The sequence below is a fragment of the Malaclemys terrapin genome, chromosome 5, assembly GCF_027887155.1.
Source record: "Malaclemys terrapin pileata isolate rMalTer1 chromosome 5, rMalTer1.hap1, whole genome shotgun sequence".
NCBI lineage: Eukaryota > Metazoa > Chordata > Testudines > Emydidae > Malaclemys > Malaclemys terrapin.
In genome coordinates this window covers 143898638-143925696 of record NC_071509.1, presented here as the reverse complement: position 1 = coordinate 143925696, position 27059 = coordinate 143898638, and the positions used below count along the sequence as shown (strand labels likewise).

Sequence of the window (27059 nt, the reverse complement as noted above, 5' to 3'; positions counted from 1 at the left end):
TTGGTGTTGGTCCTGCTTTGAGCAGGGGATTAGACTAGATGACCGCCTGAGGTCTCTTCCAACCCTAATATTCTATGACCTTCAGCTGGTACAGAACGCTGCAGTGCATCTTCTCTGCAACACAAGCTCCTGTGAGCATATCACACCTCTCCTCTGCTCCATACACTGACTTCTCATGGATTATCAAATCATATTCAAAATCTTGGACCTTATCTTCTGGGTGCTTCATGGCCTCGGTCGAGGTTATATAAAAGACCAAATATTGCAGAAGTCCATTAATTTTGCAGTGCTGTTTGTGGTAATCTTCAGGTGTTAAATTCTCTTCTCTAAGGGGCGGACAGTACTCTATTTTGGCATGACGCACACTGCAAGGGCTGGCAGGATAGGGGGTGTTTTCCCTCCACTCCTGCACCACCTTTGGGGCCCCATCTTCCAAAATAGCAACACTACGGATCTCGCTGATTTACCCATTGCCTTTTTTGAACAAGACCTTCTCTGCCTCTCTGGAACACATCTCAAGCTAAAATCCTCCAAAATAAGAACAGACTGCAGAAGTGTACCTGCAAATATTAACCTATCCCTTGCTTCCCCCCGACCCAGCAGTTGTACAGGCATCCTATTCAAGGGTGAAGTAAGGTGGAAAACGTCTTAGCCCTGGTCTACACTACGATTTTAGGTTGAATTTAGCAGTGTTAGATCGATTTAACCCTGCACCCGTACACATGACAAAGGCATTTCTGTCGACTTACAGGGCTCTTAAAATCGATTTTTGTACTCCTCCCTGACGAGGGGATTAGCGCTGAAATTGACATTGCCGGGTCGAATTTGGGGTAGTGTGGATGCAATTGGACGGTATTGGCCTCCAGGAGCTATCCCAGAGTGCTCCATTGTGACCGCTCTGGACAGCACTTTGAACTCAGATGCACTAGCCAGGTACACAGGAAAAGCCCCGTGAACTTTTGAATTTCATTTCCTGTTTGGCCAGCGTGGCGAACTCAGTAGCACTCAGCAGCACAGGTGACCATGCAGCAGGGCCGCCCAGAGGATTCAGGGGGCCTGGGGCAAAGCAATTTTGGGGGCCCCTTCCATAAAAAAAAAAGTTGCAATACTATAGACTACTATATTCTCGTGGGGGCCCCTGCGGCCCCGGGGCAAATTGTCCCACTTGCCCCTTCCTCCTCCCAGGGTGGCCCTGGGAAAAATAAACATTTAAAAACCTTCTGCATCTCGGCACAAACCCAGTTTTGAGAAAACTTCTTTTCAAGTCACCTTTACAAGGTATCACTGGTTCTCAGCATCAGCTAGTGCTAAAAGCTCATTAAAAGGGTTGGACAAATATTTTCAGTCAAAACTTTTTTTGAATCGAAAACTAGGGGTTTTTAAAAAGCAGAAAAAAATCATGAACAATGTCTGCTTTTCTTCAAAATTTGTTGTGTTTTTTTTTTAATTGAAAAGCTGAAATTAGTCTGCCAAAACCTGAACATGGTTTGGGGTTTCAGAAGTGTGTGGCCAAATATTTGCTGCTTGCTGTGTTTGATTGTTTAAAGAAACAATAAAAAAATTCTGCTTAAAAAAAATCCAAAACTTTTGAACCACCTCAGCTTGTGACCAAACGCCTGAGCCCATCCAGTCAGAGATTTTTCTAGGTTTCTGATACTCTGCTGGCTTCCTTGACTCATATCTGTCTGCATAACTTTGGGTTCATTTAGGTTAGAACTTAAGAACATAAGAATGGCCATACTGGGTCAGACTAAAGGTCCACCCAGCCCAGTATCCTGTCTACCGACAGTGGTCAATGCCAGGTGCCCCAGAGGGAGTGAACCTAACAGGTAATGATCAAGTGATCTCTCTCCTGCCATCCATCTCCACCCTCTGACAAACAGAGGTTAGGGACACCATTCCTTACCCATCCTGGCTAATAGCCATTAATGGACTTAACCTGCATGAATTTATCTGTTTCCTAGAGACTGGCTCCATGGGGTCCCTCACAAACTGGAGACGATTACTATGGGTTTGTCTTTAGTACAGCTTATGTACATACTCCATGAACTGAGCATTTGAGCTTGTTCCAGAATCTGGGATGAGCCTATGTTGTGAAAACGGAAATGCTCAAAATAGCACATGCATGTGAATGGACACAGGGTGCTAAATTAAATTAACCCAGGGGTTCTCAAACTGGGGGTCAGGACCCCTCAGGGGGTCACAAGGTTATTACTGGGGGTCATGAGCTGTCACCCTCCACCTCAAACCCCGCTTTGCCTCCAGCATTTATAATAGTGTTAAATATATTAAAAAGTGTTTTTAATTTATAAGGGGGGGTCACACTCAGAGGTTTGCTATGTGAAAGGGGTCACCAGTACAAAAGGTTGAGAACCACTGAATTAACCCCTCTGGAGTCTTGGGGAATGCAGGGGAGGGGGGTCTCCCTTGGTAGGGTTAGAAAGGAGGTAGGTGGTGTATAATATTGCTCTTCTCATGTGATCCCTCCTCCATGGCTCTCTTGGCTCTATCACTGTTAATCTAAAGTGGCTAATTTTAAATGAAGCTACCCTCCATCTCCCTATGGCACTGAAATTAAATGTAGACTATATTTTGGCATTTGAAAAGTGAAAGGGATGGTAGCCCTAAGGGAAAAGGTAACAGCTTGGCTCATTGTGTTAAATAGCTGTCTGCAAGCCTCAAACTGCTGAATGAGTAGGCTGTGCCTCCCCAAACAGCCTGACCCTGCCCCCATCTGACCCCCACTCACTTTCTGCCCCCTGACTGCTCCCCTCAGAATCCCCAATCCATCCTGCTCCTTGTCCCCTCACCGCCCCCCCCAACCACCACCCCGGGACCCCACTCCCCACCAACCCCCCCGTCCCCTGACTGCCCTGACCCCATCCACTCCCACGCCGAGTCCTGACAGACCCCCAGAACGCTCACGATCCAACCCCCTGCTCCCCGTCCCCTGACCGCCCCCCAGCAGTGCTGTCCAGGGCCGCTCCTGGGTTACCGCTGCCTCTCCCCTCTCTCGGAGCCTCAACGCGCCACGTCCAGGAGCTGCCCTGGCCCCTGGACAGCGCTGCAGCGGCGTTGTTCCAGCGGGACCGGAGCTCGCAGCCCCGCCCCCTTACCACGCGGCTCTGACTCAGTGGGAGGAGTTCAGGCCCCGCTGGAGCCACGCTGCTGCAGCACTGTCCAGGGCCGCTCCTGATGCAGTGCACTGAGGCGCCGGGGGAAGGCGGAGGTGGGGCTGGGAGCCCCTGCGGGGCCCGTGGCAAATTGCCCCATTTGCCCCCCCCCGGGCAACCCTGCCATGCAGTTCCCCCAGAATGTTTCTAAGCTTCCCCTATCATCTCCGTCCCTGAGGTAATCGCAGATTAGAAGGCAAAAAAACGCACTTGTGATGACATGTTTTCCGAGCTCATGCAGTCCTCCTGCACGGATAGGGCACAGCGTAATGCATGGAGGCATTCAGTGGCAGAGGCCAGGAAAGAATTGCTGTGTTTGCTTAACGGCAAAAGTATCATGCCTCGCTAGCGATCCTGCCCGAGCTAGGTCGCTGTGTCACATGCACTCCGTGCTGTGTCAGTCTTGGGCGAGGGCATGACCGCTTTGTGAGCAGGAAGGCCATAGATACAGACATTGCATTAGGTAGCTTCTGTAGCTAGAGAAAAAATCTCTGTGCATTCAGCAAAGTCTGTGGCAAAAAAAGAGAAGCCCCGTAGTGTAGTGGTTATCATGTTCACCTAACATGTGAAAGCCCTGTAGTGTAGTGATGATCACGTTCACCTAACACATGAAATGGCCCTGGTTTGAAACCAGGCAGAAACAGATCACTGTTCCTTTTTCTGACTCCCCTCCTGCATTTTTAGTCTTAGAACAGACCATGCTGTGAAATTTTACTTTGAATTATATCAATTATGAGTTAAATAATATGGAAGCTCTCTCTAAGGGCTTGTCTATACTTACGCGCTGGTTCGGCGGCAGGCAATCGAACTTCTGGGTTCGATTTATCGCGTCTTGTCTGGACGCGATAAATCAAACCCAGAAGTGCTCCCTGTCGACTCTGGTAATCCTGCTCGGTGCGAGGAGTACGCGGAGTCGACAGGGGAGCCTGCCTGCCATGTCTGGACCGCGGTAAGTTTGAACTAAGGTACGTCGACTTCAGCTACGTAGCTGAAGTTGCGTACCTTAGTTCGAATTGGGGGGTTAGTGTAGACCAGGCCTAAGTTATGGTCCCGGGTTCCTTACCCTTTCGGCTGCTCTGATAAATTAACATTTTTGTTAGGGGCGGAGGAAATTTTCATGAAGCCTTTTATAGGAACTAAATGCTATCTAGGACTCTGAAATAATCTTAATGTGGCCCATAGAGTGCAATCCTTCGTTCTGGATTTGTCATTCCACAGGCTGGGGTAGGTGCGACCGCGCGGTGCTGCCGGCAGGGTGAGCAGCCTGAGGCAGAAGCCTCCAGTTCGCATGATATTCCAGGCAGGACTCAATCTCCATGAGAGGAAACTTAAAGAAGAGAATGATCTGGAGTCACTCCCATTGGGTGCTCTAAGAGAAGGATAGCCATGTCTGTCCAGGCACCCCTGATTAACCTCATCGAGTTCTGCCAGCTGAGCGGGGCTGAACGGGACCCCAGCTGGCAGGAGCTGGCGGACGGAGCCCCAGAAAAAAGGCATGAAATGATTCTCTGCCGTTGCTTTCATGGAAGGAGGGAGGGAGGGGGGTCTGACAACATGTGCCCAAAACCACCCGCGACAAAGTTTTTGCCCCATCAGACATTGGGAGCTTAACCCAGAATTCCAATGGGCAGCGGAGACTGCGGGAACTGTGGGATAGCTACCCACAGTGCACTGCTCTGTAAGTCGATGCTAGCCACGTAGTGAGGAAGCACTCTGCCAACTTAATGTGCTTAGTGTGGACATACACGATAGACTGTATAAAATTTAATTCTAAAAAATCGACTTCTATAAAATTGATCTAATTTCATAGTGTAGACATACCCTTAGCATCTCTAAGAGGAGCCCAGTCTGCAAGAGCACATGGGAGTGGCACTTAAAAAGTGAAACAGAAGCAATCTGTTAACATGGCTGTCTTAGAAATGAGTGTTGGCACAAGAACAATTTCTGATATCTTTGCCTTCCCCTAGCACCTGCAATGCACAGTCCATGCACAGAGGGGCCTTATAAGCCACTGAATGCCTGGCAAATCTTCAAGGGAACGGAAAGAAGATGAGAAAAGACGTGGCTGTTGAAATTGTGGTTTCCTCCCAGCAGAGGGCTCTGTAGGCAGAAGTGTGGAGACGAGGTTTCCGGAAGCGATGTGAAAGTCTCATAAGTGAACAGAAAGAGATGGAAAGGGAGTGCCTGGCCGGGGAAAGAGAGATGATGCATCTGGTGCAGATGCAAACAGCTGTGCAGAAGAACATTCTGTTGCCAAAATCATGACTAGCCGCCCAATCAAGCCATGTCCTGCACCCAGACGAGAACACAGGAGAGTGCAATCTCCATTGACTCCACCCCCTCTCAAGTAGCAGGGCTTTGCCCCCGCTATTCCACTCTCAGGAAAAGCAAAGCGTGAGCTGATGGTCCCTCTATGACCAGCTCCTAGCACCCAACTTTCATGAGTGTCGGAACCCAGCAACACACACAGAGGTGCATTGAGCACTCGGGCTATGCTCAGCCTCTGCTCCATTGCTCCTACCTTTGCACCATGTTATTGGGTAACTTGTTTTAATCAATTGGAGTTACTTAATTTTTTTAAATGTCCAAGTCTACTAAAAAACAGCAGTCTTGAATATTCCCACCAACATGTAACATTCCCAGGAGCAATTCCTAATGCAATCAAAACTGCAACATATTTCAGTCATTTCTTTGCTTTCAACACATTCATTTCCCGCCCTTCCACCTTGCTAGGATCACTGCACCTTCATGCCCCTATTTCCTTTACTATTTGGGGCATTACACAGTGGCATCTTCTCTGCCTGTTCCACACGTTCCAGAAAATCTCTCCCTGTCCGCCATCCACCCATCAGTGCGGATCTCCCCAAAGCACCTGGCACAAAGCTGTCAATCTGCAGCTACTCAGCATATAGTCCAATGGCTGCTCTCTCCTCTCTGTTGACAAGAAACCTGACCAAGTGCCTTTGCCCTTTGCTACAGTCCAAGTCTGTGGATTTATTGGGCAGTCTGATTGGAGCCTGCTGGGCTGTCCGGCCAGAGTCAGTGGAGCCTGCAGAAAGAACACACACATGCAGCCTAACATCTGACCACACTAGGGTGACCAGATAGAGATATAAAATATCAGGATGCGGGGGGGTTGGGGGGGGCAGCAAAAAAAAAAAAAGGAGTTTCAAAGGGGTCGGGGGCCTTAGCAGGCCCCGGTCACGCGCGCTGCCCTCCCCGCGGAGCCTCCTGCCCCCCGGCCCGCCCCAGGCACATGCGGTGCGCGGTGGGTCCGGGCGCGGGCAGTGCGGAGCAGGCAGGAGGCAGGTGGGCGGCGCAGGCCAAATCCCCGCTGTTGCCGGGGAGCCCAGTGCCTCTCCCTCCCGCTCACGGCTGCGGCTCCTTCCCAGCAGGATGCGCCTCCCGCCGCCCCGTCCCGTCCCGGGCACATGCGGCGCGCACACCCCGCACCTAGTCTCCCTCCCACCGGGGCTCCCTGCCAGCGGCAGGATGCGCGCCACATGTGCCCAGGGCGAGCCGGGGGGCTGGAGGCGCGTTCCGCTGGGAAGTAGCTGCAGCCGCGAGCGGGAGGGAGAGGCGCGGGGCTCCCTGGCAGCAGTGGGGATTCGGACCACGCCCCGCGCCGTCCACCCGGCCCCTGCCCGCTCCCGGCCCCAGGCCCCAGTGTGCAGCGGCCCGGGGGCCGGGCAGGAGCCCTCTCACGCGGCGGGGGGCTCAGAGCTGAGCCCCCCCCATCTCCCTCCTTCCCTTGCCAGCCTCCCTTTGCCCGCCTGCCCGGTGCCTGGGTGCCGGAGCTGACTCACCAGCTCCAGGATCCAGGCGCCGCCACTCCCCCTCCCCCCGCCAGGCTTGCACCGCCATGGAGCTGCAAGCCTGGGAGGGAGAAGGAATGCCGCGTGGTTGGGGAGAGGCAGGGCCAAGGCAGGGATTTGGGGAGGGATCCAATGGGGGAAGGAGGGGGCGGAGCTGGGTCGGGGGGGGCGGGGCGAGAGTCCCTCCGGGAGGGCAAAATTTCTTGTTTGTCCAAACATTAGTCAGGATGCGGGACAAAGAAGCAAATATCAGGACAGTCCTGATAAAATCCGGACGTCTAGTCACCCTAGACCACACCTTCCACTGCATCACGAACAAGCTACCCTGATTTGAACTCTGGGTGAGGGGGAGTCTCATTACGAATGACGTTGCACTGCATCAGCAGTACCCAGTGCATTCTGCTCTGTACTCTTCTGGCTGGGGACTAGGGAGGGGAGAGGAAAATAAACAGGTGCTCTGACGACACTCAATTCAGCGCACTTATGACAGCATAGTGCACTTATGATATGTCTGTTTTCCACTCATTTTGCATAATGCTTTATGGCAGCTCAGCTGCCGGAGCTTAATACTTTAATTCTTTATTAATTGAGTCCCATATCAGATATTCCATCATCTTGCCTGGGATGGACGTCAGGCTGATGGCTTATAATGACCCACATCCCCCCCCCCCGTCTTCCAAGAGTTATTGAAAATCAACTCTGACAGCACAATGAGCTCCTAAGCCAGATCTTTTAATACTCTTGATGCAAGTTATCTTGACTTGCTGATTTTAAAAAAATCTCACTTTAGTAGCTGCTGTTTAACATCCCCCAGAAATACTTTAGGAATGGAAAGCATTTCATCAGCATCATCTGCTATGACCACAATATCCAGCTATTTCCCAAATACAAAACAGAAATATTTATTGAAGACTTCAGCTTTCTCTGCATTATTTTTGACAATTCTACCATTTCCATCTAATAATGGACCACAATCATTTTTAGAATTCCTTTTGTTCTTAATATTGTTTAAAAACCCCTTCATAACTCCTCTGTGTCATCCTTAACTCTGCTGCCATAGATTTCTCCTGGTGTTTCTGTCCTTCACTTTTCACTCTTCTATAGTTTTTAGCTCCTGATTTATTTGTATAACTATCAACTTTCAAAAACAACAAGGAATCTGGTGGCACCTTAAAGACTAACAGATTTATTTGGGCATAAGCTTTCGTGAGTAAAAACCTCACTTCTTCGGATGCATCCGAAGAAGTGAGGTTTTTACTCACGAAAGCTTATGCCCAAATAAATCTGTTAGTCTTTAAGGTGCCACCAGACTCCTTGTTGTTTTTGTAGATACAGACTAACACGGCTACCCCCTGATACTTATCAACTTTCACTTTTTGCATTTGACAGATGGATTAATTGACTGATTTATATAGCTGCCATCAACCAATTTTGTTTAAACCAGCAGGCCTTCTTGTTCACAACCACATAATCACAATTTTGGACATTTACTACTGTGTTCTTAAACAATGTCCAATTCTCATTCACATTTTTCTATTTCAATTCTTCTGTCCAGCTGATTTGGCTCAAATTATTTTCAGCTTCATGTAACTGGCCTCTTAAATGCACCAAGTATGCATCTATATTACTGGTCTGGACTTTGTTTGCAAATAACAGATGTACTCAAGTCACAAGAAGAACAGGAGTACTTGTGGCACCTTAGAGACTAACAAATTTATTTGAGCATAAGCTTTCGTGGGCTACATCCCACTTCTTCAGATGTAGCCCACGAAAGCTTCTGCTCAAATAAATGTGTTAGTCTCTAAGGTGCCACAAGTACTCCTGTTCTTTTTGCAGATACAGACTAACACGGCTGCTACTCTGAATCAAGTCACAAGGACTTTTACTCAAACTACCACTGATTAGTTCTGTGATCAGCAGGGCCGGCTCTGGCTTTTTTGCCGCCCCAGGCAAAAAAGCCTCCGGCCGCCCTCTTCCCCCCCCCCCCCCCAGCAGGGGAGGGCAGGGGAGGGCGGCTGGAGCCCCGGGAGGAGGGCGGCGAGCCCCGGCCGGGGCTCCGCTCTCCCCGGCGGCCGGAGCCGGAGCACCACGCCGCCCCCCTCCAGGTGCCGCCCCAAGCACAAGCTTGGTAGGCTGGTGCCTGGAGCTGGCCCTGGTGATCAGTTTAGGGTAACCAGATGTCCCAATTTTATAGGGACAGTCTCTATTTTGGGGTCTTTTTCTTATACATGCTCCTATTATTCCCCCACCCCGTGTTCCGTTTTTTCACACTTGCTGTCTGGTCACCCTAGATCAGTTGTTCTCTCTCTGTCAGGATGAGGTCTGATATGCAATTTTCCTGAGTGGGATGCGGCACCAGTGGAGTCAGGACATTGTCCTCTGTGACATTTAGACCCCGCCCCCAGGGGCTCGAACTCCAGCAGGTGTCACTCCGAATGAAGTACCCGCAGCACACAGCTCTTACTTTCTGGCTGCTCCGAGAGTCGCGCACCCAGTTCCCTGGAGCCCCCCTCGGACCCGGCCGCCCCGTTTGATCCGGCTCCGACCAGGGCTTGGGCCCCGCCCCCGCCTTGCGGCTGCTGCAGGGAGCGAGCGGGGCTGGCAAGTGAAGGCAGCACGGGGGGGGGGTGTCAGTGGCTTCAGCAGCGGTTACTGCGCATGCCCCGGCCCCCAGCCAGACTAGCCGACCCCAGGAAGCGGGGCCCCCTCGCTCAGGGCCGCGGAGCCGGGGCTGGACTTCCCGGGTCACACGCCACCGCCGCCGCCACTGGGAGCCGAGCCCCGGCCGAGCCTGCAGGTGCGGGGGCCCCGGGCAGGGAAGTGACTCCGCCCCAGCGGCCCCCCCCAGCTCTGCTCCCGGGGGGCTGCGAGTCCCAGAGCTGCTGCCCCCCGACCCCCCCAGCGCCTGCAGGAGCCGGGCCAGCCCCGGGAGAGTGACCGCCCCGGGCCGGGCCAGGGCCCGCGGCTCCCAGCCCGAGGGGCAGGAGGGAGCCGGGGCAGAGACTGGCAGGGGCAATGGGGGGTTCCCGGCTCCCAGCCCCGCCCAGCCCCATTCCCTGCAGCCCCCCCGGGCAGTGACTGTCCTGGGGAGAAGGGGAGGGGCAGGGAGAGGAAAAGCCAGTTCCTGCCTTTGCCTGGTCCCCGCGCTGCTGGGGGAACGCACTGCCTGGGGACATGGTCACGGGGATCCCCCAAAGAGGCACCTTTGATTCTGCTCTTTGGCTGCACAATTTTATCCTTTTCAGTTGTTTATAAAATGCTGAAATTATGAGATGGACCTTGGGTCTGAGCTTGTCTGGCAGCGCCAATGTTCATCTTCAGGGTAGAAAGTCTCTCTCCAGAATGAAAAAGTGTTATCAACTTTTGAACTAATTTGGTAGCAGAAGGATTTAGGCTGGTAACTTTATATTTGAGACGGAGAGAATTCCTAGGTCAGACATGCTTATCTCTCAGCTCTGGTTAAAAATGACATAAGAATGGCCATACTGGGTCAGACCAAAGGTCCATCTAGCCCAGTACCCTGTCTACCGACAGTGGCCAATGCCAGGTGCCCCAGAGGGAGTGAACCTAACAGGCAATGATCAAGTGATCTCTCTCCTGCCATCCATCTCCATCCTCTGACAAACAGAGGTTAGGGACACCATTCCTTACCCATCCTGGCTAATAGCCATTAATGGACTTAACCTGCATGAATTTATCCAGTTCTCTTTTAAACGCTGTTATAGTCCTAGCCTTCACAACCTCCTCAGGCAAGGAGTTCCACAAGTTGACTGTGCACTGTGTGAAGAAGAACTTCCTTTTATTTGTTTTAATCCTGCTGCCCATTAATTTCATTTGGTGGCCCCTAGTTCTTGTATTATGGGAATAAGTAAATAACTTTTCCTTATCTACTTTCTCCACATCACTCATGATTTTATATACCTCTATCATATCCCCTCTTTTCCAAGCTGAAAAGTCCTAGCCTCTTTAATGTCTCCTCATATGGGATCCGTTCCCAACCCCTAATAATTTTAGTTGCCGTTCTGTGATGTGTGTGTTTTCTGAGGGTTGAATAACTCTCCATTCTGCACACACACCGATTTCTTCTTCCGTTTGGTAAGTTTTGTTTATTAATTTAGGATCTGATTTTACCAACACTTCCACACATGCTTGTCTTTAGCCATCTGAGCTGTCTCATTGACTATTAAATCGCTGTTTCTGGTCAGGTTTAAAAATGTCTCACAGATTTATTCCCGGTGGCAGGGGCTGAGTCTGTGCTATAATCAAACGACCAAGGCCTGGAACTTTAATTACGGGACCCTAAACGTACATTTCCAAATCCTTAGTCAGACAGTGGAATAAGTGGCCTGGTATCAATAGCTCTGGACACTCAGAACCAAACCCCGGCGTTGCAGGCTCAGCGTTTTTGAAACTCAGGCCATTTATTGAGATAACTGACTGTTGGGCCCTAACTTCATGTTGCTCATTTGTTTGCTTGACCCCAAGTAGAAGTTCCAATTTCCAGACCTGATGTGATCTCTTGGCTGGAGTGAAGGGAGGAGCTGTGGGGCCCCAGACTCCAGGGAGAGGAGGAAAGAGAGATACTGAGAGATGCCCACAGAGGTAAGGAATTGGCAAAAGTGGCTCAGAAACTGTGTTTTACACCCTCATGGCAAATGACACTCCTGAGTTTTCACCAATCCTGTGTGCCCATGTAGAAACACTCTCCTCCATATTCAGATGGGAATGAGGTGGCAGAATTGTTCCCTTCTTTCTCTACTCTGAGAAAGGATTTGGGGGCAGTTGTTTGGTTTGTTTCTCCTTTCCCGCTCCCCTTTGTGATGTCCCCTTTTTTCTGCATCTCAGTGGGTGACTCCAAACCGGATTATCTCTCTGTCCCAGCAGGCGATGGGACGGTGAGTGAGACCGAGGAGGAGAACCCTCAGCGGGAGTCCTGAGCAGGTGGAACCACATAGGACAGTTTGGGAAGATCCAAGGTGAATATTTCCCAGTGACCAGGGATGGGAAAAACTTGTAAGGCCCAGCCCAGGCCACAGGGGCAACAAGGAAAAGAGCCAGGGCAGAGACAGGGTGAATCAGCTCACCGGAGCAGAGGGGTTGGAAAAATCAAAGAAACTGCCCAGCAGAGAATCCCCACTGGAGACAGACCCAGTATGTTTGGTGACTCTGGGAAAAGCTTACCTGGGAGTTCAGCCCATCTTACTCAGCAGACAATCCACAAGGGGAAAAAACCCTATAGATGTGCTGAGTGTGGGAAAAGCTTTTCTCAGAGTACTACGCTCATTAACCATCAGAGAATCCACACAGGAGAAACACCCTATACATGTCTGATGTGTGGGAAAAGCTTCCGATACAGTTCAGTCCTTGCTACACATCAGAGAAAACACACTGGAGAGAAACCTTATAAATGTCCTGAGTGTCAAAAAACATTCAGTGGCAGTGGAAACTTTAACAGGCATCAGAAGATGCACACAGGAGAGAAGCCCTTCAAATGCACTGAGTGTGGGAAAAGCTTCAGGGAGGGCTACCACCTTGTTTCACATCAGAGAATGCACACGGGAGAGAGACCCTATGAATGCCTTGACTGTGGGAAACACTTCTCTGACACTGCTGGACTCATTATCCATCAGAGAATCCACACAGGAGAGAAGCCCTATATGTGCCCCAAGTGTGGGATCAGCTTTGTTCAGCCCTCACAACTTGTTAGACACCAGAGAATCCACACGGGAGAAAAGCCCTATAAATGCCTGACCTGTGGGAAAAGCTTCAGTGATAAGTCACTTTTAAATCAACACCAGAGAATCCACACAGGAGAAAAACCCTATACATGTCTGACCTGTGGGAAAAGCTTCAGATACAGTTCAGCTTTTACCACACATCAGAGAAAACACACTGGAGAGAAACCTTATAAATGCCCTGAGTGTGGGAAAAGCTTCAGTAGCATCACAACCTTTAACGGTCATCGGAAGATACACACAGGAGAGAAGCCCTTCAAATGCTCTGATTGTGGGAAAAGCTTCAGGAGGCGCCCAGACCTTAATATACATCAGAGAACACACACAGGAGAGAAACCCTATAAATGCCTGATCTGTGGGAAAACATACCGGTGTAGCTCACACCTTTCGAAACATCAGAGAATCCACACAAGCAAGAAATCCTTGAAGTGCCCTGAGGGAAGGGCCAAGTGAATAACGTCTTTGCCAATTCCCTTGAATCTCAGAGCGTCAGGCCAGGCTGGAGTGGCTGTGTAATGGGGATATGCAAAGATTATAAAGCAGAGAATAAAATCGCATTCTGGGGACAGAGTTATGTAGAGCAAGAGGCTGGGATAAGGTTCCCACATTGGGATGGGATTGGTTTATGATTTTTCAAGAAGCTCTGAACATCCTCTGATCAGCACCTACATTTAAGTTAATTCCCCACAATTTGTCAGTTCAGGCCATAGTCAAGGAGCATGTTGGATTCCTTGTTGACACTAAGCTCTCACATAGCAGCATCTGCAAGTAACGTTCTCAATCATCTCTCCTTGGCTAGGAGATGCTATTCCCTCCAGGCAGACAAAAATCTGGCCTCAGTTACTCACAGCTTTGTCACCCCTCAGCAGGGCTGCAGCAATGTGATCTGCCTGGCCACGAAACCATCAGTGTCGAGGGACCTTCAGCTAGTACAGAACGCTGCAGTGCATCTTCTCTGCAACATGAGCTCCTGTGAGCATACGCCTGTCCTCCGCTCCCTACATTGCCTGCCCCAGAATATCAAATTATGTTCAAGATCTTGGTCCTTATCTTCAAGGTGCTCCATGGCCTGGGCCCGGGTTATTTAAAACACTTCCTAAAGCTCTATGAAGAAGACCATATACAGCAACTTTGCAACTCTAGCACGTTGAAACTGGTTACAGTAAGGGTAACGTTTATTTATGCGGAGACAAAACTGCCTTGGCCAGACTCAGATAGTGGAATGAACTCCCCCCGGAGCTAAAGACCATCACCAACCTGACCACCTTCTGCTCCAGATGTAAGCCACATTTCTTTGACTTTGCCTTCTGTAGTATAAATATATATCAACACATGTACTTACTGCCACAAACAAAACCTACCATAACAGAACTCTTCCCTGCACACACTTCTCCCTCAGGAAATGATGAGAGAACAAACATGTGACAGAAGGTTGCTTACAGCACTACTGAAAGGTGCTCACATACTGTGGGCATGAGCCTGGTGTAAGCATCCACACAGAATAGAATTCTGCTGCCATGCAGCTACAATCTGATTTTCTTATTCTCTGTAATTTAACATCACAGACTCATCGAGGATTAGGGTTGAAGAGACCTCAGGAGGTGTCTAGTCCAAGTTCCAGTGTCCCTCTAATTTTCCCCACTCGTGTGCGGAATGAATCTTGTTATGTGACACCAGCATGGAGGTGATGTGTGACAAATCATTTCCATATTGGGGCACATAACAAAATTAGTGGGGTGGGGCTGATTGGTTTGTTCGGTGTTTGGGAGGGGGCTCCAGGCTAGAGCAGAGGGTTGGAGTGTGGGGGTGGTGGGGCTGGGGATGCGGGGGGAGGGGATGAGGTTCTGACTGATGATAAAAATAGATAAATACACTAGCCAGATTAGATTTACCAGAAACTATAAACTGTGCAGCCCCAGTTTCAGAACGTGTGTTAAATTGCCTTGCTTTCAGACCCTATCTGTATAGAAATTGCATTAAAGCCCAAATGTATAAATTTTCAATTCATGTACGTTTTATATAGGATCAAAGAGACTGTTGTATTGGGACCACATGGCCTTTACCTTTCACTTTCTCAACACTTCTCTATCCCTTGCAGTCTGTCTTTCACCTACTCTTTCTGCTCAGGTTGCTTTCAACAAAAGGCAAGAGTAATTTTCTCTTCTTAATTCGGTTGCCTTCAGTGATGTCGCTTTCTCCTTTGCCTTGTGTTTTCAAACAACAGTTCTTGATTTTGTTTTGGTGTTTCTCCTACCTGCCCAGATTTTCATCAGCACCCTTTGGGAGCTCCTCTTCATAGGGTGGCTAAAAATCACAACTAAAATGTTTATTTAAATTATGACATTTTAAATATAGGTGTTTTTTTTTTAATTTAAATCAAATTTCTTATTTACATATTGCTAGTTCTTCTCTTCCGTTTTATAGTCTTAAATTGTCAAAGTGATGTTTTCTACTTGTTTGGTTTTTTAGTTTCCTAAGTGTTAATAACCACCTCAACCTCCTGCCCTGAGCCCCCTCCCGCATTCCAAGCCCCTAACCCCCAGCCCTACCCCAGAACCTGCACCCCCAGTCGGCACCCTCACCACCTTCTGCACCCAGCCCCCTGCCTCAACCTGCAGCCCCCTCCTGCACTCTGAACCCTGCATTTTTCGCCACACCCTGGAGCCTAGGGGACCCACAAAATCTAATAGCTCTGGGCCCCCAGAAGAGTTAATCTGGCCCTTGGTGGAGACCGGCTGCACCGGGACTCAAGCCAGAGGACTCCCCCAAGCCCTCTCCCTGCCAGCAGCACGGTGTTCCAGGGGAAAGGGCCTCTCAATTCCTGCCAGGCACTGGCAACATGGAGCTCTGGGGGAAGGGGTCTCTCTCTCCCCACCGGCAGCAGCGAGCTCCGGGGCTGGGAGAGAGGCCTGCAGCAGCCCTTCATGCACCAACTGGCTCCCCTTCCACCTACCTCTCTTCTCTCCAGGCCCTTGCTGCGTGGCCCTTTATAGCTGCTGCACGGCTGAGAGGGAACTTAGACTCTAATCCCCTGCTCGAAGCAGGACCAACCCCAACAAAATCATCCCAGCCAGGGCTTTGTCAAGCTGGGCCTTAAAAACCTCTAAGGAAGGAGATTCCACCAGCTCCCTAGGTAACCCATTCCAGTGCTTCACCACCCTCCTAGTGAAATAGTGTTTCCTAATATCCAACCTAGATCTCCCCCACGGCAACTTGAGACTGTTGCTCCTTGTTCTGTCGTCTGCTGCTACTAAAAACAGCTGAGCTCCATCCTCTTCAGGTAGTTGAAGACTGCTATCAAATCCTCCCTCATTCTTCTCCTCTGCAGACTAAATAAGCCCAGATCCCTCAGCCTCTCCTCATAAATCATGTGCCCCAGCCCCTTAATCATTTTCATTGCCCTCCGTTGGACTCTCTCCAATTTGTCCATATCCTTTCTGTAGTGGGGGGACCAAAACTGGATGCAATATTCCAGGTGTGGCGAAACCAGTGCCAAATAGGGGGGAATAATCACTTCCCTTGATCTGCTGGCAATGCTCCTACTAATGAAGTCATTAGCCTTCTTGGCAACAAGGACACACTGCTGACTCATATTCAGCTTCTTGTCCACTGTAATCCCCATGTCCCCTTCTGCAGAACTGCTGCTTAGCCAGTTGGTCCCCAGCCTGTAGCAGTGCATGGGATTCTTCTGTCCTAAGTGCAGGACTCTGCACTTGTCCTTGTTGAAGCTCATCAGATTTCTTTTGGCCCAATCCTCCAATTTGTCTAGGTCACTCTGGACCCTATCCCTATCTTCCAGTACAGAGATAGGGTCCAACTTTTCATTTCTACTTGATAATACGTTATTTAATTAAATGGATACATTCAGGAGCAATAATGGTCTCCATGAGGTTTGAAATGCAATGTCCTGACCTTGGCCTTGGGATGACGGTTTATTTGTGACTTTCCTGCTGTGCAGGAGGAGCAATAACATGGGTCTGAGTTTCTCAGATTCAATCATCAGCGGAGGAGACAGATGTGAAAACGGGCCTTCATGGGGTGAGATGGGACCTTCAGGAAAGTCTCTTGGTATGTTTCTTTTAAATTACAGAGTCTAGCAGGGCTCTGTTGTTTAATCCCTATAGTTACCATGAATTCATAGATCTAGAAGGTTTTGCTCATTGGTTCTGAACCCGCAAGCCCGTGGGCCACTTACAGCCCAACCAGCATGCAGCTGTGGCTCATGTGACATCCTCAGGGCCATTCAGGTGGTATATATGTTATGTGGATGCAGCCCACATAACACAGAGAGAGCTGCATATGAGGCTTGAGAACCACTGGTTTAGCTAGATGACTGAGTTGCTGATGCAATGTTCCCTCTAATTTTTTATATCCATATGCAGAATGAATTTTGTTATGTGCACCAATAAGGATGTGATATGTGGTAGGGGTGGGGCTGAGGTGTTCAGAGAATGGAAGGGGGCTCAGGGCTGGAGCAGAGGGTTGGAGTGTTGGGGGTGAGGCTCCAGGAGGGGGTGCGGGCTCTGGGGTGAGGTCGGGGCTGAGAGGTTTGGGGTGCAGGAGGGGCCTCAGGATTGGGGCAGAGTGTTGGGGTGCAGGGAGCAAGGGCTCCTGCTGGGGGTGCAGGCTCTGGGGTGGGTCCAGGGATGAGGGGGTACAGGCTGCGGTGGCCCTCTCTCTGTGCAGCAGCCTGGGGCCAAGGGAGAGGTGCCTCGCCCCAGCTGTGGCAGCTCTGGGGTCGGGGCTAGAGGAGAGGCACCTCTCCCCGCCTGCATGACCCTTGATAGCCTGCTGCGCAGCCGCGTGGCTTAGAGGGAACTTAGGTTGCTGCCAGGCACCATGAAGGAAACACCATTGAGTGGTGCGATCACCACAATCATTGATACAAACAGGCTGCTCCATGTATAATGGCAGTTACACAGCCAGACAGCTTTGGACGGGTTGGGAGACACCCACAGTGATGCCCTGGATGTATGGCTGGAGGAGGAGGAGGAGGAAATTGCGCAGTTACCTCTGCATGACATTTTCCTGGAGTGGCTTTCCTGGGTGGAGTGCCACATCTGGGCTTGGCTGACTAGCATGGGCTGGTGGGGCAGGAGAGTGCTGCAGAACTGGGAGGAATGGCAGTGGGAGCAGAACATGGGGAGGTTGAAGTGTAGGTTCCTAGAGAACTGTGCAGCGCTCACCCCTGAGCTGCAGTGGTGGAGTACTAACATGAGAGTTCCGCTCAGCATGAAGAAGCATGTGGCCAGGGCCAGCATTAGGGCAGGGCAATGTGGTCCCCTGTCTAGGGTGCTCTAGCCAGGGGGCACCGTGGTGCAGAGGCTGCCTGTGGGTTGCAGCCTGGCATGGCAGGAGCATCTGCTTCCCTGCTCCTGAGCAGAGTCCCCCTGCTCCCCACCCCACAGGTTGTCCCTCCCAGCCTGGCTCCAAGTTCTGCCCCTAGACTCTGCCACTGCGAGATGGGTCTCCCTGTGACATTGCACTCCATATTCTTTATGAAAATATGCTTATGAATATGCTATAACTGGAATATGCTTTATGCAAACTGCCTCTTGTAACATATCATTGAAAAAGTTATAATCTACTGAATGTGTTAATCCTATTTGTATGCATGTATCATTTCTATGTCTGAAGTTAGAAATATGAGGTATAAACTTGTATTACTAATGTAGTCATACTAAGTGAGGCCCATTAATGGTATTTCAGGAACTGGATTTAACTAGAACTAGTTGTGAATGGTTTTGTTTTCCTGTGAGTCTTCCTTCGGATGTGTGGGCTAGCCCATAAAGTATGGAGACTGGGGTCTCACAGGGACATGTGACCATGTCGCCTGATACTGGAATCCATCTTAAACCATCTTTTCCATAAGGAACTGGGAGGGTCAAGCTGAAATAAAGGACTCCCGCCTTTTGCCAAATCTATATAAGGGGATGAAACAGGACAGAAGCTGCGGCCAGTCATGAGAAAGCCCCTGCTTACCATCCAGGATGTCTGCTGGAACGAACATAAACTAAACAGAGGGAAGGATTGGGCCCGGACTAGAAATGAGTCTAGTCTGTGAAAAAAAACTTATTGGAACATCTTTGAGGGTGAGATATTATATGTAGCCAGTTTCTTAGTGTATTAAGCTTAGCCTTGCGTGTTTGTTTTATTTTGGTTAGTAACTTACTTTGTCTGCTTTGTCTGTTATCTCTTATAATCACTTAAATCCCACCTTTTATACTTAATAAAATCACTTTTGTTTATTAATAAACCCAGTGTAAGCAATTGTTACTTTGCAATGAGAAAGAGGGCGAATAATATGAACTCACACTGCATACAACTTTCTACAACGTGAGATGAATTTATCTGGGGTTTAGGCTCCCAGAAGGGCTGTGCACTGAGCTGCCCCAGGGCTGAGTGCATCTCGGTGTCTGTGTTCCGCAGAGGGTGTGGCCCTGTGCTGGAGGAGTCCTGCAGGGCAAGGGGTGCCCATGCTGGCAGAAGGGTCAGGCTCAGTGGTATCTCAGCACATCAAGTGACAGTCCCAAGGGGGGCTCTACAAGTGAACCTGCCACACTCCCCTTCCTCTCCCCCCCCCACCCCAGATTGTCCCAGCCCTGCCGTTCTTCTTTCCATGGGCCCAATGCAAGATGAATGTGGCCAGCCAATGGGAGCTGGAAGTTGTCAGACTCTTCCAGGGTGGGAGGAGACGGGAAGGGACTGGGAACTAAAACTGCAGAGCAAAGAGACCAATAAGTCTTAGGGGGTCCCAATCCAGTCTCCCATTGCCCCCAGCTCCCAGGGGACCTCTCACTGTGCCACCAGCTCCCAGCGAACCCCTCCCAGTGTCCCCAGCTCACACCCACCCAGCTTCCAGGGGCCCTCCCTATGCCTCTAGGTCCCAGCCCACCCAACTCCCAGGAGGCCCCTCTGTGCCCCCAGAGCCTGGGGGACTCCTCCCTATGCCCAGAGCTCCCATCCCCCTCCATGTCCACACAGCTCCCAGGAGGCCTCCTCCCTCTGCCCCATAGGTCCAAGCCTCCCAGTTCTCAGCCCTGTTATTCTCCCCAGTTTTCAGGGTCCCCCTCCTGCATGCCACACTCTGACCCCACAGGTCCCCATGCTCCTCAGCTCTCAGGGGCTCCCCCTTTTTCTTACTCAGACCAAAGGGATGTGCTAGTGCAGGGGGTTGGGGATATTTCAGGAGCCAAACTTCCACCATCACTACCCACCCTTGCTACCTCCAGTGTGCTGGAGCATTTTAACCTCCCTTTTCCCCAATAGCCCCCTGCTCTAGGCCTGGGGAGGGGCACTTGAACACTGGAGATACTCAGTATGGGGGTGGGAGAAATCTGTTCTTCTGGAGCCCGCATGTCACTGCCCCTCTCCTCGTATCCCCACACCAGTGTGATTCTATCTATACACCTCTGGTTCCCTCCCCCCTTTCTGGGGCTCTCAAGTCACCAGGTGCCTCTGCCACCACAGTCCTCTGGTGCCTTCCTGTCACTGTGCCTCCCCTTGGGCTGCCGACCCCCTGGGGCTCTGGCAGAGGAGCTGGATGCCGTGCTGAGTGGGAGAGGTTGGCAGGTGCAGTAGAGGTACGACTCTGCCCCAGAGCCCACTCACCCTGTCAGAGTGCAGCAGACCGCCCAATACATCGTCTTGGCTGTCCTGCTCAGCGTCCAGATGAGGGGTCCCTGTGGCACTGGCTGGGGGAGTCAAAGTGACTGCTGTGGGGTTTCCTATGGTGCCCATTACCGTGGCATCCAGACGTGAGTCACTGCGGGGCAAGACCGTCCCTCTGGCTGGGTGATGCAGTCAGGGGGGTGCTGTGGTTAAGAGGCAAGAAGCAGGATGGGCCTGGCGTGCCAGGTCATGGAAGGGAGTTTGGGGCAATGGGGGAGGGCGGTAGAGGCTGTGTGGGAAGGTGGAGGGGAGCCTTGGAAGGCATCTTCGGCCGCGGGTGCCAAAATACAGGTTTTCCCAGGGTGCTGTTTTCCCTAAGGATGGCCCTGCATGTGGCCATTGTCATCCAGGAGCTCCCCACATCTGACAGGCACAGGTGGGTAGTTAACCAGTGTAGTGCAGCTGGATCAATTGTTGGGGACTCGTGTGCTGAGCTGGGGTATGAAGCCTGGCAATGCACAGGAAGTTATTGGTGGCTTTGCATGGTTGAGGTTCCTGAGTGGAATTGCTGGGACTCGTGCCTAATCATTGTCCCCCGCACCAGGTCTTACAGCTTATAGAAGGCCTGGACTATCCTTCATGGTGCAGCAAGGCCTGGTGGGTTGCCCTGGCAAGGTCCCTGGTATTCATGTGGGGTGATCTGGCCAGGTCGGTGGTGACAGGAGCTTCTGTTTTCCTTTCTCCAATGAAAATGGGAACCTTTGCTCCCAAGGCGAGTATGGAGACTCAGGTGTTTGTGGTTCCTCCTGTGGTTCTGAGAGATCCCCTTACCCTCTGCTTCCCTGGCGTAGGAACCATTCACTGGAGAGGAGAGAGCAGCCATTGGACTATATGCTGAGTAGCTGCAGATTGACAGCTCTGTGCCAGGTGCTTTGGGGAGATCCGCACTGATGAGTGGATGGAGGACAGGGAGAGATTTTCTGGAACGTGTGGAACAGGCAGAAAAGATGCCACTGTGTAATGCCCCAAATAGTAAAGGAAATAGGGGCATGAAAGTGCAGTGATCCTAGCAAGGTGGAAGGGCGGGAAATGAATGTGCTGAAAGCAAAGAAATGACTGAAATATGTTGCAGTTTTCATTGCATTAGGAATTGCTCCTGGGAATGTTACATGTTGGTGGGAATATTCAAGACTGCTGTTTTTTAGTAGACTTGGACATTTAAAAAAATTAAGTAACTCCAATTGATTAAAACAAGTTACCCAATAACATGGTGCAAAGGTAGGAGCAATGGAGCAGAGGCTGAGCATAGCCCGAGTGCTCAATGCACCTCTGTGTGTGTTGCTGGGTTCCAACACTCATGAAAGTTGGGTGCTAGGAGCTGGTCATAGAGGGACCATCAGCTCACGCTTTGCTTTTCCTGAGAGTGGAATAGCGGGGGCAAAGCCCTGCTACTTGAGAGGGGGTGAAGTCAATGGAGATTGCACTCTCCTGTGTTCTCGTCTGGGTGCAGGACATGGCTCGATTGGGCGGCTAGTCATGATTTTGGCAACAGAATGTTCTTCCACACAACTGTTTGCATCTGCACCAGATGCATCATCTCTTTTTCCCCGGCCAGGCACTCCCTTTCCATCTCTTTCTGTTCACTTTTGAGACTTTCACATCGCTTCCGGAAACCTCGTCTCCACACTTCTGCCTACAGAGCCCTCTGCTGGGAGGAAACCACAATTTCAACAGCCATGTCTTTTCTCATCTTCTTTCCATTCCCTTGAAGATTTACCAGGCATTCAGTGGCTTATAAGGCCCCTCTGTGCATGGACTGTGCATTGCAGGTGCTAGGGGAAGGCAAAGATATCAGAAATTGTTCTTGTGCCAACACTCATTTCTAAGACAGCCATGTTAACAGATTGCTTCTGTTTCACTTTTTAAGTGCCACTCCCATGTGCTTTTGTAGACTGGGCTGCTTTGAGAGATGCTAAGATATTTTCCACCGTACTTCACCCTTGAATAGGATGCCTGTACAACTGCTGGGTGGGGGATAGGGGGAAAGCAAGGGATAGGTTAATATTTGCAGATACACTTCTGCAGCCTTTTCTTATGTTGGAGGATTTTACCTTGAGGTGTGTTCCAGAGAGGCAGAGTAGGGTCTTGTTCAAAAAAGGCAATAGGTAAATCACGAGATCTGTAGTGAAGATGGTGCCCTCACAGCTGGTGCAGGAGTGGAGGGAAAACACCCCGATTCTGCCAGCCCTTGCAGTGTGCATCATGCCAAAATAGAGTACTGTCCGCCCCTTAGAGAAGAGAATTTAACACCTGAATATTACCACAAACAGCACTGCAAAATTAATGGACTTTTGCTATATCTGGTATGAACCCAAGAGGTTAACAATGTTGCCACAAATGCCTTCTCTCTGTGCATCATGAATTGACTCTGTAGCCTCCTTTGGGCTATGTATCTCCCATCATAGTGATTGCTTGAAGCTGTAAAGGGAGCTAAAGGCTCAGGGCACAGATCACACTGTGTGCCAAAGGACTTTCTCTGTTGCTTTTCCTCTTTCCCTATCCTCTGTTACAATAAACATGCCAGCTATGGCATGCATTGGATGTTTTAACCCGCAAGGTGCTGCCATCTTGCCCAGCAGAAGGAGGTCTGTTGTTCATGGGAGGTGGCAGATCCATGTCCAACCCCCTTCTTTGCCAAGCTGATCCAGCTAATTTCTCCATTCAGTACAGCTACACTGAACACAGTTAATGGCAGCTGGAGGCCCTGCAGATGCATGTGGAATTCAAATCTATGGCACCCACCACACTAACAATGGCACTGTCTCCTAGTCCCTCCGTGTGTCTGTGTATTGCAGCATCACTGCTATGGCCCCCAGTGGCTATTGCCAGCCCCCAGCACCACAGCTAAGGGAAATTTAATTCATGACATATGATGGCCAGGAGATGGACAAAGATACAGGGCAGCAACTTGTGACAGGCAGCCCCTGCTCGGTGAGAATTTGCTATTTGAAGTCCAGGAGATGGTGAAGGGGGGTGGGATGTAGCAAATTCTGACAGTGTAGCAAAAAGAAATAGCTGGGTGTCAGTATCTGCTACTGGCAGCAAATTGTGCCAGAGAGCAGTCTTGGGACACGTTTCGTAGGAGCCCATCCCTAGTGCTGCTCAGCAGGTCAGACATTGAACTTCCTGGGTCAGACGCCACCACTGCTGCTGCCTTTATTGCCATGGTTTTCAACCTAGTTACCATTGTGGGACACATGCAGTATTACCTGTATGGCCCTGGGGATGTCACATGGGTCGCAGTCGTGTGCAGACTGGGCCACAAGCAGCCCACGGGCTGCAGGTTGAGAACCTCGGCTTTAATGTGAGCCAGGAACCTGGGCTGAGCCGCTGCTGCTTTCCAGTGGGGTGTGTGCGGGGAGTGCCCTTCCCTAGCCCCCTCTGTGCCCAGCCTGGGGGACTGTCTCCGGGCAGGGGCTGGAACCCCCCCAGGCTCTTACCCAAGCCCTCCTTCCTGGACAGGAGGGTGACTGCAGCTCCAGATTTTGAATCGGGTGTGTAGTGATCCCAGGGTATCTGCAGAGTGACAAGGTGAAGGAGAGAGGATGGGAGAGGGGAGGACACTGGGGTGGGAGAGCCAGGAAATAAAGTTATTATTTATATTATATATCTAATATTATATATACATTATTAATATATAAATTAATGTATAAATCCAATAGCAAATGTTCCATATTGGGGAAACCGGACTGATTGATTGATTCTTTATGGAAATATGCTTATGATATGGATATGGCATAACTGAGATGTACTTCATGCAAGATGGCTCATGGAAAATATCATTGGAAAGGTTAACAGGAGTACTTGTGGCACCTTAGAGACTAACACATTTATTAGAGCATAAGCTTTCGTGGACTACAGCCCACTTCTTCGGTATGCATCCGAAGAAGTGGGCTGTAGTCCACGAAAGCTTATGCTCTAATAAATTTGTTAGTCTCTAAGGTGCCACAAGTACTCCTGTTCTTCTTTTTGCGGATACAGACTAACACGGCTGCTACTCTGAAACCTGTCATTGGAAAGTTTGTGATTTACTGAATGTGAATATCCAGTTTGTGTGCCTGTATCATTTCTGTATCTGACGTTAGGAATATTGACCATGTGTCTGTATTTCAAATGTGCTACTTTGGGTGTCACCCACAACTACCCCTTCAGGTACAACAATGACAAGCCAGACAGGCTGATGGCCCATTAGCAAAAACAATGGACTGTGAAAGGGCATAGTCCTGTGGTCCCTCCAGACAGCTTGCGAGTAATGACTGCCACAGCCCTGCAGAGACCTGGGTCCGAGTCACCTGGTACTGGGCTCTCCCCCGCTTTCGAATGCCAATGTTCTGCCACTGGATGATGAAGGGTTCCCGCCATACACAAGAGCGATATAAGGCAGGGGAGTGACAGCATCGTGGTTCTCCTCTGCCTCCCCACCCAAAGAGACACTGAAAAACAGCTGGAAGCAGGAATTGAACTGCGGGGAGAAGGGTTGATCCCAGGCTGGAAGGGCATCTAGCCTGTGAGTAATAATACCTGAAGTCTCAAGCTGCAGATGGATGCTGCTGGCTTTCAAGACTTTCTGTAATCTGCCTGTGACAATATTTAGGGGGAAAATTTACAATTTGTAGCCAGTTTCTTTAGTGAATCAAGCTTAGTTTGCATGTTTTGTTTTATTTGCTTAGTCATCTGTTTTGTTCTGTTTGCTATCTCTTTAACCACCAAAATCTGCCTTTTATAGTTAATAAAATTTGTTTTGTTTATTATTAAACCCAGTTTATATAATTTCTAACTCGGGGGGGGGGGAGAAGTTGTGCATATCTCTCTTCACGTTGAGTAAGAGGGCGATATTTTAGGAGCTTGTGTTGTACAGATATTTCTATTCAGTGCAAGACAGTATTATTTTGGGTTTATTCCCCAGAAGAGGTGTGCTCAGGAGTGCTGGGTGAGTCCTCTCACACAGAGCTGACTTCAGTGTGTGCTGCAAGAGGCCAGAGAGCCTAATTCAGCAGAACAGGGAGAGGGGATCCAGGCTGGTGGAGCAGTGAAACCCCAGTACATCCAGTGGCATCCAGGATGGGGGGGTCCACCCTGTCACTAACTGATTATAAACACATGTTTTAAAAACCCGTGAGATTGCAAAATAATTGTATTTTCTGAGATCAGTGCAAAGGAGTAATGAAATCTTTAATTTTTAAAAATCTTTATTGATTTTGCAGAACAAGCAGAACTAACCTTGTCAGAAAGAAGAATGAAGTAATAGAAGACTAAAGCCCGCTCTACAAAAGAGAAACAAAAACAAAACTTATTAACATATCATTACCATTTGTAGCATATAGCATAGTGTTAACATACATATGCTACCCCTGAGGGAATTCTGGGCCAAACAAAATAAACATTCAGTGCACAATATTGTAAAATTCTGCATATTTCATTTGTCAAAGCAACACAATAGAATCACACCATTTTCAGTTATTTTGGTAATTTATTTCAAAATAGCTGTCAACAATACAGGATGTGATGAACTGGGGTTTTATTCACCTTGTTATGTTGCATGTGAGTCTTACTGTCCTATACTAACACTGGGTGTTCCTCAGTTTCCCTGCATCAATGCCTAGATGGTGATGGGAATTGGGCGTGTGACTTTTACTGAGGCTCTGGGACAGGTCAGGCTGCCCAGCTGCCTACCCATAAACAGTGTACGATACCCTTCGTAACCTGAACCTGAGCCCAGGAGAGGGGTCCAACCAGGTGACTCCTTGCCCGGGAAGCAGACAAAGAGTGGGGAGGAGCAATGGGCAGGTCAGAGGCCCAGTAGCTGGAGGCTGGTGAGTCTGCATTGAGGACTGGAAGGGGGGGTGGGATCCAGGACATCTGGCCTGGGATTTCTCTAAGATGCATTAGGCTAAAGCAGGGGTCGGCAACCTTTCAGAAGTGGTGTGCCGAGTCTTCACTGATACACTCTAATTTAAGGTTTCGCGTGCCAGTAATACATTTTAACGTTTTTAGAAGGTCTCTCTATAAGTCTATATATTATATACCCAAACTACTGTTATATGTAAAGTAAACAAGGTTTTCAAAATGTTTCAGAAGCTTTATTTAAAATTAAATTAAAATGCAGATCGTATCAGTTTAGTGTGATCCTTGCCCTTGCTTTTCCTTGCTGAGTTTTCCGATGTCTGGCACATATTTGGATACTTTAAGCTGCACAGAGGCTTATGAGTGATCACTTGTTAACCGGCTGGCAGGAGGTCAGTGGCTGGAACCCCAGATCGGCAGATGAGGTGAGTGGAGCTGGCGGCTGGTAGGGCTGAGCATGGCTGGAGGCCTGGACCCTGTCTGGCTGGGGGCCTGCGCTGGAACTCCAACCGGAAGCAAGGTGAGTGGGGCTGCGGCGGGGACTCCGGCTGGCAAGGGGATAGCAGCCGGAACCCCAGAGCAGTGACTGAGCGGCTCAGCCCGCTGCTGCTCTGGGGTTCCGGCTGCCGGCCGGGGTATCAGCCCCCTGCCAGCCTGGGGTTCCTTCACCCAGGCCAGCAGTGGGCGCTGAGTGGCACTGGCAGCGGGACTCCGGCTGTCAAGTGGCCAGCAGCGGGAATCCCAGAGCTGCGGCAGGCTTTGGCATTCGTGCCGTACGTTGCTGACCCCTGGGCTAAAGTCACTGATTTCAGTGCTAACAA

General features: G+C 50.0%; 1 protein-coding gene and 1 long non-coding RNA gene across 4 annotated transcripts; both read left to right on the top strand.

Moving 5' to 3' along the window:
• The first annotated feature begins 9693 nt into the window (after positions 1-9693).
• On the top strand, positions 9694-26452 carry LOC128837699 (uncharacterized). 3 transcript variants are annotated; one of them, XR_008445022.1, is made up of 5 exons: positions 9694-9785; positions 11477-11590; positions 11870-11964; positions 16682-16791; positions 25599-26452. It is a non-coding gene; the product is annotated as an uncharacterized LOC128837699 (long non-coding RNA). The 3 variants fall into 3 exon arrangements; XR_008445021.1 differs by lacking the exon at positions 25599-26452 and having other exon boundaries at positions 11873-11964; positions 16682-17296; XR_008445020.1 differs by lacking the exon at positions 25599-26452 and having other exon boundaries at positions 16682-17295.
• Positions 11971-14501, top strand: LOC128837697 (zinc finger protein OZF-like). Its single transcript, XM_054029044.1, has one exon. It carries the CDS (start codon positions 11989-11991, stop codon positions 13174-13176), a length of 1188 nt encoding a protein of 395 aa, XP_053885019.1. The 5' UTR covers positions 11971-11988; the 3' UTR covers positions 13177-14501.
• Positions 26453-27059: the final 607 nt, after the last annotated feature.